General features: G+C 40.7%; 3 protein-coding genes across 3 annotated transcripts in view; 2 read left to right on the forward strand and 1 right to left on the reverse strand.

Moving 5' to 3' along the window:
• Positions 1–12,241, forward strand: part of LOC145769256 (uncharacterized) — a 195,889-nt gene that overhangs the window by 146,341 nt on the left and 37,307 nt on the right. The window lies entirely within an intron of this gene.
• Positions 1–12,241, reverse strand: part of LOC145769255 (uncharacterized) — a 196,861-nt gene that overhangs the window by 113,157 nt on the left and 71,463 nt on the right. The window lies entirely within an intron of this gene.
• The window catches only part of LOC145768277 (uncharacterized), a 63,324-nt gene that overhangs the window by 30,939 nt on the left and 20,144 nt on the right, over positions 1–12,241 (forward strand). The window contains exons 6-9 of the mRNA XM_082579756.1: positions 2,834–2,928; positions 5,066–5,196; positions 7,525–7,657; positions 8,260–8,404. Coding sequence (XP_082435882.1) covers positions 2,834–2,928; positions 5,066–5,196; positions 7,525–7,657; positions 8,260–8,404 — 504 coding nt within the window. The remainder of the gene's footprint in view (positions 1–2,833; positions 2,929–5,065; positions 5,197–7,524; positions 7,658–8,259; positions 8,405–12,241) is intronic.

A 12,241-nucleotide genomic window follows, 5' to 3' on the forward strand; every position in this document is an offset into this window, starting at 1 on the left:
TTATAGGTGGTAATTTTAGTATAACTTACTGTACAGTAGATAGAGGAAGAGTTGTAAACACACAGACACAGTGCGGGCAATGAAAATAGCTCAAAAAGCATTCAATCCATTCCGAACCTTTTGCAATGCAAAGTTACGGATCACAGCATCAAATAATAAAGATTTTGAAAGGTCTAATTTGATGCACAACATGCATAAACTGTTCAATCGGTTTTGAGTCGTGGTGGAGCGTAAACAAATCTTACAAGTGATTGAGTTTCGCTTTTAGCAGCATGATCGTTGCTTACTTCACAAGGTAGATTTAAACGATCTGTCTTAGCCTGATGCTTTAGCACACAGAAATCTTACAAGTTTCTGTGTGCTAAAACCACGTTTTCAACTTGCAACCGTTGGAGGTACTGGTTTACGTAACAAATTTTCAGAGCAACAAAATTATTTGGAAAAGTGTTTCGAAAGTTGCAATCAATGATTTCCTGGATCAGATATCATGAGCCTGAGGTGATGCATTCCAGTTTGCAGCTCAAGTTTGCTAGGTAGCTTTCTTTCAAAAGTAGCCTACTAACTCATCCAAAATGTCATTGTTGTACAACTTGTTTAAATTTGTTCCACATGCTTGCAACTACACATCAGACATACAATGATATTTCCATAGGACTTCAAACTTATCGACATCTTTGAGTTTGTTGATACATTTGTGAATAAACTACCAACAGCTAGCGAATCCTTTGCAACATAGCGTACAGTAGAATAAATTTCGTTTGTAAGATTGAGCTGGTGAAGCGGAGTTGTTGGAGCGTTCCGTCCCCAAAAGAATAAAATCTTTTTTTAAATTCATAGTTCCCATAACAACTTAATCTTGCGAGTAGTCAACTCTTTCCAGCTTTCTGTAACTTCGATTACATCTTCCTTTAACTCCATTAAATCCATCAGCTTATTGTCCATTTGTCGTCGTCGTGTGGGCCTCCTCTGGGGCCGAAAAACATTGCACAGCTCTTTATCTCTGCATAAATAGGTTAGTAGAGTGAATCTCGCTTAGGACTGTGATCTACATAATACAGAGAAGCACAGGTTTGAAACTGCTCAGGTAGGCTGCTTGGAAATGGGATAACTTTCTTTAGATTTTCCTATCTGGCTTGGCTGCAATTGAAAATGACATAAGCTTATAGTCGATCAATTAGACTACGGTACTTAAAACTGACATAATATTTGGACAACACTGCACACCATGAACTCCAACTCTAGTGCATTTAAGCAATGACATCCTTAAGCAGAAAATAGGCAAGAAGGGTTTACTTCCTTCAATCTTGCTTGGACACTTTTCCAAATATGTTGGATCCATTATCATATGCCTGGCAAACGCAGTTTTTCATGTCAAGGAAACATAATACACGCTTAGCCAAAGCAGCACCAGTTTTCAAGTTAGAACAAGATAAAACGTTCAGTGATACAGAGATCAGCAGGCTTAACAGCAACAGATTTCACGTGTTGAAGCAGTTTAACACAGCCGGACTCAATACAAGAATGGTTTGTCCTTGACAAGAAACATCTAAAGTAGAATCTACTGTACAATGATCGAAAAATACTTGTAACTACGCATTTCATTCAAATATTTTTAAGTTGATAAATTTTTATATTAGTAGTAAAAATGGGCCCCCCTCAAAAGTGACAAAACAAAAAACTACTCGTTTTTCCTTTACAATGTTATGCTAGGGGGGAAAGTAGCCCGACTCCCCCCCCCTCTCGGAGCCACTGCTAGTAACACCCAATTTTCTTATCCCTTATCACAACAAAGTTGCCAGATCAACATCTAAGGTTTTGCCAAAATGTTTTCAAATCTTCCTCACTCCGTGACCTGATGGTAAGAATATAGCTGTGTGATACCAATTTGCATTTAGTTAAAACACAATTGTTCAAAGGAATGTACCTCAGTGAGATTCAAACCGTACATCGTGACGTCTTGGCGCTTCCTTCAAATTATCTGAATGCGATGCGTTTGTTGTTTCAGGTTCAGATTTTCCAGTTTTTGAAAGAATTTATGAAAAAATCCCGATGTCGGGATCAAAGAAAAAAACCTTAATTTTGTTTTACAACATAATGAATTGACTAGCCTACTGTTTAGAAAGTTCATTTGTTATTTCAAGGAATGAAGTTTAATTTTAAATGTGGTCATAGCCTACTAAAACTTATCCATTAATGGCTAAGTTCTAGAACAAATTTTTGATACAGCTTGGGCAATCTGAAAAAAAAGAAACAGAGAGGTCTCGGCAGCGGCTGAGAATTTTACCCGAAGATATGTTTTCAGTATTGTTTTGCGATACCTTGATAATTATTTGAAAAAGAACATTATTGACGTGAATTTAATCTTTATTTGTTTCCGATTTAGCTAACGACAAAACAAAATTGCATAGTCTTCAAATTAAATTCTGTAAAAATAAAGTTTGTTTCATGTTGAAGTAGTTTTGGTTCAAACAAAACTAGTTATAAGTTTTGCTTAGAATTACATTTTTTGATGGAAAATTTTGTGTTGCCAAATTTGTTTATTAATTTAAAGATAAATTATTATTTCGATATTTTTGTTTCATTCTGTCTGTTTTGTGCAAATAGGGAAGAAAAAAGTTAAGGCAGATTCTGAAAAATGTAAATAAAGGAATGCATACATAAATATTAAGAATCATTGCGCTAACAGAAAGTTTAATGATAGATAGTGGACCTACAGTAGCCTGTCTTAATGCATAGTATTTTATTGCAAAAAAGTCACTATTTGGAAAAGTAATAAACTTTTGCTTATCTTGAATAGCTTTTGTTTATTTAGTGCTTGCAAATGTATTTACAGATTCCAGTTCGGTTCCAAATGAATCCAGGCGCTCGTTTTTTCAAGTTGTAGATGAATGTTTTTCAAAAGGTTCTTCAGTAAAGTTATTCATGCAGGTAAATAATTGATGGTCCTTAATATAATAGCAATAATGCCAAACTTATGATTTCTTTATAGATTGAAGCTTAATGTAAGCCTAACTTACAGTACCAGTGAGTGATGGTGGTAAATGCACCAACAACTTTGTGTTACTCATCCTGCTTTAAAATGATAGTTTAACTTTCTGCGCTTCCGCAAATTAATTGCTGCCTGTCTCTTGCAAGAGCTTATATACCAGCCTACTATCACCAAATTTCTATTACTGTATATTTGGCAACGAGGTCTAAGGAACTGAGGATTTAAAATAGAGTTGCATAGTTAAGTAACCAACGTTAAGGCAGTGCAAATGGCTTCACATTGTCCTTCTTCGTCGTGTGAGCCTCTGGGCCGAGAGTCCATCATTTTACCACCTCAGATTCACGATGTTCCCGGACTACACTGGAAGGCTACTAGAAAGCAGCCAGTCTTTGGTTTCATCTTCCAAGAAGCGCAGACCTTCCACTCCGCAAAGTGGCTTGAAGATGGTACAATCGTTGATGATGTGGTCCGCTCCTCAGCACCACATTCACATGAGGAGGAAAAGGCCATTCTCCATTGGTGCATGGTTGAGCGGAAAAGTCCAATGCCCATGCGGAGATGATTGATGCGCACCCACACCTGTTCTTGTAGCGTCAGGCCGATGGGGTTAATGTTGGCGTCGGGAATGAGTGAATGGAGTCTTGTGATAATTGACTTCCATTCATAATTTCATTTATGGTCTACCCGATTAGCCGCCGAAATGTCTTGTGCATCATCGTCTTTGGTCAGAAATTGAGCGGCTGGCACGACTGGATGCCTTGATTTGTCGACAGGCGTGCTCGTTTGAAGGAGTAGTGGCCTTACAGTAAAAAAGATGGTTGGGCTTCAATGCCGATTATCGAAAGGGTTCTCTGTCACGAAGCTCAGCAGGTTGGATGCCAGCAAGAATGGGTAGATTGTCCAACGGTGTGGGACGCAGGTATCCGGTTACTGTGTGCAGGGCGCTGTTTATGGCAGTGTCAATGCTGAGGCAGTAAGCACAGATGCACATTACTCTGCTGAGGAGTAGACAAGGGCTAGGGCTGCTATACGCAAAATATCAGCCCTCGCTCCCTAGCTGGAGCTTGCCAGGCGCTTGAGTAGCGCAGAGCGTGATGGCAGTTTCTTGCGCAGTGACACTAAATGGTGACGGTATGTGAGCGATCTGTCTGATGTCACTCCGGGCTATTTTGGTTCCGAACAGAAGGAAAAGATTTGTCCTTGTTGTGGACATTTAGCTCACGATTAGCTTCGCGATTGTGTTGGTGAAAAGCTGCTGCCACAGTTTAGGTTTCGCTGAGTTTCAGTCGCCATTTCTAAAAATAAACTGAAAGGGTTTTCATGTCTAATTTGTGTATCGTGTGTTTTTATTTATTGGCTGACGATTGTCGTCAATTCTTTTTTAGTTATGCCATGTCAGACTGTCATAACTAGGGGCCGCTATGTTACGGACAATCGTTCCCCCAATCAAACGTCACATAAAACTTTAAGGGCGTCCTACGTCATGGAATATTACTAAAAAATGAGCAGAGATTTCATCATTCTTTTGTAATACCTGTAAAACATTGCATCATCCTTTTGAACACCTGTGGAATTGCTTAACAATGCATATCGATTGTTACGTCACAGACGCAAGTTATGTGCTTTTGAAATATCTCAATGACTTTCATCATTTTAGAATTGTCGTTGGAAAGGTTGGTCAAATATTAAAACTGTTTTGCTTGTGCTTACCAACTAGACGAAATTTCCGTCTTTTATACTTTTATACCGTCTTTTAAACCAGAAATCTGTATTGTGGTCAAAGTTTTCTATTGCGTAGTGCATACGTGTTGCACTAATTTTTAACAGCCCGTGTTGCTCTGTTTTTCTTGAAATACAATTCGTGAAGAGGCTTTCAGAAGTGTGTTACGCTGGTCGTCATCGCATACAGACGAAAAGATTTGGGAATTTTATGTTACAACATTCCCACGGAGATATTATGGTTTTCCGCTATGACCACATTCAAATAAGCTTAATACCAATAGCCCAGATTCTATCGTATTCTGTGATCTTGCCGCTGTGCAAAACTTTAATTGAAAACATCACATTTACTTTCAGATTATGATGAAGGTTAAAATGAAAATATCTACGATTCGTCAAAAAATGAAGGATGAAATGCTTTTCTTGAATGAAGAACTTCGTTCAGAAGTGACATTTGCTCCTAAAGAAACTACCCAAGAATCGCAAAGGCAAGTAAAAACACTGTATTTGTGACTTAAGTGGGACCAACAGGAATTCATAAAGTTACAGCATGTTCAACTACCTGCCAAACAATGGGTAAGTTGAACAAAAGTGCTGCCAGATATTTTTAAATGTTTAATCAAAAATGAAACTTCAGTAGACTAAATTTTTAATGTGCCAAAAATTAGTTTAAAATCATTTCATATTTTAATTTTCATACTTCTTATAGAACTTAAACTAAACATGAATTACATGAAAACTGAAAACATGAAAACTGAGAAAAACTTAAAGTACACCTTAGCAATATATATATAGCTTCATGCTTCAAGTGCTGAAGTTTGTAGTTTCAATTCAGGTTATGAGTTATGTTTGCAGAACAAATCAAATTTTCAAGCACTGTGATAGTTAAGATAACCAAATTGCTTTAGATTAAATTTAGGATAGTGTTTCGTGCACAATTTTTGGATTACTTCAACTGTAAAATAACGATTCCACTGAAAGTTTGAAAAACATCTAGCAGCACTTTTGTTTAACGCGCAATTCACTTGGCAGGTGGTTGCACATACATTACATTACTTCTAAAATCGCTGGAGAACACACTAGGGTACAGTACTTTGCAGCGGAGTAGACTGGCAAAGCGACAGTGTTTGTCTTAGTGTGTGCTGATCTGCTCCCCAGTTAGAGCTTTCAAGCTTTTGAACGAATTTGTTGCTTCCAGCTAACTTCTTTTTAAGTTTTACCAAACGAGTCTTATCAGAAGAGGTCTTATCCGTAGCCGTACTTAACTTTAATATAATAAGGTTGACCTGTTAAAATAATTCGTCAGTTCGTCTAATTCGTCACATTCTTCTCATCTACTCGAGGTGACGAATTCTACTTGCCGCGATTTTAAGGTAACTGCATCATCTTGGTTTGGTCAGTTGATAAAAGGATTAACTAGATTCAAATAATTTCATAGTTTGTAGTTCAACATCATAGTTTGTAGCCCAAATCAACATGTTACAGTTGTACGAGTAAAAAAAAAAAAGGTTAAATGGTTAAGTCCCGTCGCAAAGAGAGACGAAGATTATGTCGGAAGAAGAGTAAGACGATTGGAAGGGTAAACACTTTAACATTACCCACTCGTCGAAAAGGTACGCAATCATGCGTAACATGTTCATTCGCGATTCAGCTGATTTCAGTCATGTGACTCGACACGTGATATTCTGATCGAAAAACTTTGATACAAAGAAATTTAACTGAATGCTTCACCACAACCACTGTTGCCTAATGGTTAGGGCAGAGGAGTAGTAATTTCGATTTCGTAGGTTCGATTCCCACCCTCTGCTAATACTATTTTTTCTTCTGCAACTGAACTGAGTGCAAGAAGGATCTTAATGGTAGCCACTTTAACAAGTCGAAATTGTGACTAAAACACAAAGCAATTTCACATTGAAAAGCAGGCACTCTTCGACGAGTGGGTGATGTAAAAGTGCCTACCGATTGGAAGTTAGTAAACGAAAGCGAGGAAGGCCGAAAACAAGATGGAGAGATTGTGACAGAAGATATGGAAATAGTTGGAGTGTAGGAGAAAAATGCTGCTGACAGAGTGGGAGGACTACAATCTGCACCGCGACCTCACTTGAAGTGTGAATAAAGCCAGAAGAAGGAAAAGAAGAGTTTTGCACAACTACATCATTTTGATTTGAGCAGCTTCATACTAAGATTGATCAAATTCAAAAGCTTCATATTTTTTATTTCACCAAATTAACATGTTGGTTTGGGAAGTTTTTTGGAAAGATTAATCAGATTCAGATAACATCATTTTTTGTTGCTTCTCAACTTAATATGCCAATAAACAAAATTAGATTTCCACAAACCGAGTGATTTATTTATTTTCTTGAACTAAACTTAACACTTTTACCATTACCTGAGTTAGGTATTATTAAAATAATAAGCACAACTGCATCTATAACAAAAGTAGAATACACCATTAGCTTTCTGGCACCACGCTACAGCAACAGAACTGAAACAACGAACTGAACCAGCGCACAAGGCGCATAATTGTGATAAAACAAGGCAATAATTAAATCAGTAGAAACGCTCGAGGAACACATCGCCGTGCTCGAATACACGACATTATTATTACATAAATATATTATCGTTTTATTCTGTAGCATTTACTATAGCTAACTATTGTATGCTATAACGTGTATACAAAAACGTGGTAACGGTGACTATTTTTCGTAGAAAGTTGAGTTGGGATGTGTTCATATCTACACTTTCTGCTAAAATAGTTTTTCAACCATTTTCACAATATAAGCTATCATTAATTTTGTCCATTTGCTTGTCTATAGCGACAGTGACTTAATCCAGCAAGAGTCATCAGAAGAAGAAATTAATGCGAATGACTTGCTACAATTATGCAAAGATTTCACTTATAACATGAAAAATAAAAAACGTGGTTTCTTCATCATTTTCTGTCAAGCCGTAAGTTAATTTTGTTTTTATCTGAAAAACTAAACTCACTTCCTAATCATTTGCTTAATTTCTAATCCATCTCGTTACAAATTTCGAATAATTAATTGTTTTTTGTGCTTTTGAACTTTCGATAACCTAAACGTTCTTCGCATGGTAGGCCTATAGTTTTAGCTTTACAGTACCCGGTATTAAAAATTATCTAGGTGTAGCCTACCGACGATAGGATGGGAGTTGGTTTAAACAGGTTTGTAAGTTAAACAGCAATATGCTTTCTACAATCGTAGTATGTTTTAGATCTTCTTGACCAACAAAGAAATATCATTCAATTGAATAAAAACAAGGTGACATCAATATAAATCTCGATTTGTTTTTGCTAAGCATCAACGAATACTTGTAGACACAACCATGCTCATTGTGCCTAGCAATGCTTTCTATGCTTGCCCACTGTACTCATTTCATAAGTTTAATGACATATTGAAAGATGTGAGATTGTTTCTGCTTAAATACTGTGTTTAATCTACTTAACAACGTTCATCGGTTGTGTAGCGGAATTGTGTTGTTAATTATGTTGCAAATGAACTTGTCATCAACATCACTCTGTGAATCTGCAGGAGTTTGACAACATTAAGAAGTCCCGCCATGGGTCTGATGCTGACTGCGTCCATCTTGTGGAAGCTGCCCACAAGTTGGGTTTTTGGGAAATCAGGATATGTCGTAATTTTTGTGAAGAAGACGTTCTTGCAACATTGGAACAAGGTAAGATGTTAATGCATTGTGGTTGTACGTCATCTTCAAACCCTTGCAAAAGTAAACGTCTACCGAAGCCATATTCAGTTTTTCTCCTGCCTGTCACTCTTCGTCTTTCAAGGAAAGCATTTACTGCAAGCAAAATTTTGTAATTAGATAAGATCTACAGCATTATAATTCATTATTTTTTCAGATGCTCAGAGCAGATGTTATATGCTTAGCCAGAATGAAATCATGTAAAACAAAGGTCACTGCAGCAATAAAGTTGTCGTCACTCAGCAGGTGGAGCATTTGCTTTCCACACATGCGATGCTGGTTAAATTCTCGCAGGAAGTTGGTTGTTCAAACCCACTGTTCACCTTTAATAATGATAAATTGAGTGGGTATAGTTGCTTCTTCTTCTTCGTTTGAACCTTCTTCGCCACTTCAAGGGTCGAGGGGCTCTGCCTTTTACCACCCTTGGGCAGTGGCGGCGACGCGGTCTAGATGTTTGGGCAGGTGTCGAGCAGCCATTTAATTGATTTATCATCCAGTTCACGCAGACCACGCACACCATTTGGCGCATGGTAGATGGTGCAGTTACAGATGGTGTGGTCTGCAGTTTGTTCCTCATTGCCACACTCACAGATCGCGGATGGAGCCATCCCCATTTGTGCATGTTGTAGCGGAATAGTCCAACGCCAGTACGCAGGTGGTTGAGCCGCACCCAGGCCTTCCTTGGCAAATGCATTCCGGTTGGGTGGGGGCTGATCTTGGAAATAAAGCTTTGGAGTCTTGAGGAGTTCTTCTTCCACTCCGAGCTCCATTGGTGGTCCGCCCAGGTAGCCGCACTGATGGATTGGTCTTCAGCGGTTTTCATCAGGAGTTGTGCGGCACATACAAATGGGTGTCTCGATTTTAATCGCCGAGGTTGCATGCTCGCAGACTCGTAGAGACTTGAGTGGAGCAAGTGGTTGGGGTTTGTAGCGCGACGAGAAAGAGACAGGATGGCTTCTTCGCGACGAAGCTCAGCTGGTTGGATGCCTGCAAGGACAGGGAGATTGTCCGATGGTGTAGGTCGCAGGCATCCTGTCACGATACGCAAGGCGTCATTTATGGCAGTGTCGATTTGATGGCAGTGGGCACTGCGGCTCCAGACAGGTGCACAGTATTTTGCTGGAGCATGAACTAGCGCAATGTTGGCAATGCGCAGAGTGTCAACTCCGGCTCCCCAGCCTGAGCCGGCAAGACGCCTTACTAAAGCTGTGCGTGTTGAGATCTTTTTGCGTAGTGACTCCAAATGTTGACGGTAAGTGAGCGACCTGTCCAGGACTACCCCTAGATATTTAGGGTTTGGGCAGAAAGGCAGGGTTTTTCCATTGGCGTTGACCTTGAGCTCACGCTTCGCTTCCCGGTTGTTTAAGTGGAAGGCTGTCGTCACTGTTTTGGTTTCACTGAGCTCCAGTCTCCATCTCTGGAGGTATGCCGAAAGTGTCGACATGTCCTGGTTTAGAGTCCCTTCTAATGTTTCCCATTGATTCGACAGGTGTATAATGGCCAAATTATCGACATATGCGTACTTTGCAAATACCTTGTTTGGTAAGTCGTGGGTGTAGATGATAGAAGGGAGGCCAGGACAGATCCCTGAGGGACGCCATTCTTAAGACGTCGTAGCCTGCTTGGTTTACCTCTTCCGGTGGTGAGAGAAAAGATTCTGTTGTAAACGAGCTTCATAATCATGCGGACCATGTGCCTGTCCGGGAGCAGGCGAAGGAGTTTACAGGTGAGGCCTTGATGCCATACGGTGTCGTATGCGGCTGTGAGGTCAAGAAACACAGCACCAGCCTTCTTCTTTGTCTCAAAGCAGTCTTCGATGTCTTGAGTCATGAGAGTGACTTGGTCTACAGTAGATCTTCCATGTCTAAAACCAGCTTGCTCCCGGGGTAGGAGTGGGTCTATAATTGGTTCGACTCGAGTGTAGATTAGACGTTTGAAAATTTAAAAAGGGATGCAGAGAAGAGATATAGGTCGATAGCTTTTCGGATCCTCTTGTGGCATATGAGGCTTAGGGATTGCGACTACTTTGGCTCGTCTCCAAATATTGGGGATCTTGAGTTGGCGTAAGCAGGAAGACAGGAATTTGCGCAGCCAAGACTTCATGGCGGTGCCGGCATGGAGTAAAAGTTCGAGGCAGATGTTATCGGGACCAGGTGCCTTACGGGTTTTGGTTGATTGTAGGGCGATGGAGAACTCATCCGATGTAAATTCACCAAAAATGCTTTCCTTGTCTGGTGTTAGGATTTTCAAGAGATCAGACGTTTCCCTCTTTACAAGTTTGGAGAACTTGCGGTCGCCTATTTTTTAGGTCCCATTTTTCACTAGTTCTGATGCGATCTTATTGGCAGTAACGGGGCATTGGCGGGGAGGGCGTGCTAAACGGCATGTAAGGTTGTTGACAGTACTCCATGCTATCCGGCTATAGTGTGTAAAGTCGATAGAGTTGACGGTGTTTTTCCATCGCTCTAGCCTCCGTGAGTTAAGCCGATCGAGCAGTCTTGTTGCGGCTGAGATAGAGGCAGCATCTGGTGAGACACGAACATAAGAGCGGTATAAAGTTTTGGACTCAGAATCCCAGCACGGCGTGTAGTTCTTTCGGCGGCCGCGAGGGATAGCTTGTTTAGCTGCGGATTTTATAGCACGGCAAAAGTCTTGGTAAGCCTCATCCACATTGGCGGTAGAAGGTGATGGTAGTTCCGCCACGTTTTGTTTGGTTATGAGGCTGTAGCGATTCCAATTGGCCTTTCTAAAGTTCCATCGCTTCACTAGGGCACTTGGGATGGGAGAGACAAGCTTAGGGGCAGTGATGAGTGAAGGTCGGTATTGAGAACGTGGGAACTTCTATAGCACACGTCTGTCAGGAAGAGAGCTGTCTGTGTCCATGCTTGCAAAGGCCAAGTCAGGGTTTGTGCCTGTTCCCCAGCGTCCGGACCAGAAGTTGGCTGGATCTTTTGGGTTGTAAAGGAGGGCGAGGTTGTTGTTCGCAGCCCAAGTAGCCAGGCATTCTCCGTCGCTGTTGATGTACTTGTAACCCCAGTCGGTGTGCTGGCAGTAAAAGTCACCAGCATAGATACTGGGTGAGGGGAATGCGGGTATAGATGATGGGTTCAGGCGTGAGGATGGTGGCTTGTATTCATTGATGATGTTGTAATTTTCAATGCTCACACAAACCCATTCTATTTCTTCATTGACGAAGGCGTTTGCAAGCGTCCAGTTCAAGCTCTCATGGACGAACGTGGCGAGGCCATGTTTCCTGCTTTGGGTATACCCAGCTAGTGAATAGTGTGGAATTACTAGCTTGTCTGCAGAAGTGCAGTGGGTCTCCTGGAGGAGGATGACAAAAGCTCGGTTCTTATGAGCGAGCTGCTCGATCACATCAATCTTGCTGGATGTGATGCTCTCAGCGTTCAACTGTAAGATGGTGGTACGACGGTACTTGTCGACAGTGGGACTGCCGCGCTCTGAAAAGAGCGGTTCTCGTGGGGTCTTGTGCTGAGCGCTCCGGGTCGAGGTTCGGTTTTGACAATCTTTGTTTCGCATTTTTATAATGCTACTTACAGGGGGGACCGCGTGAAGGTGACTGTTCGAGTCACCTTCACGAAGTCGAGAAAAGGAGAAAGTCACCTTCAAGAAAAGGAGAAAAGTCGAGAAAAGTCACCTTCAAGAAGTCGAGAAAAGGAGCTGACTACTCTACTCTTGTTAGTGCTGATAGCTTTTGAGAAAACTTATTGGAGAAACTTGATGAAACCTCGCACCAGCACCGGCCATGGCACACCTCAATGCAAAACTATAACAAACTTAAATAATAGG

The sequence above is a fragment of the Aplidium turbinatum genome, chromosome 4, assembly GCF_918807975.1.
Source record: "Aplidium turbinatum chromosome 4, kaAplTurb1.1, whole genome shotgun sequence".
In the NCBI taxonomy this organism is placed as follows: Eukaryota; Metazoa; Chordata; class Ascidiacea; order Aplousobranchia; family Polyclinidae; genus Aplidium; species Aplidium turbinatum.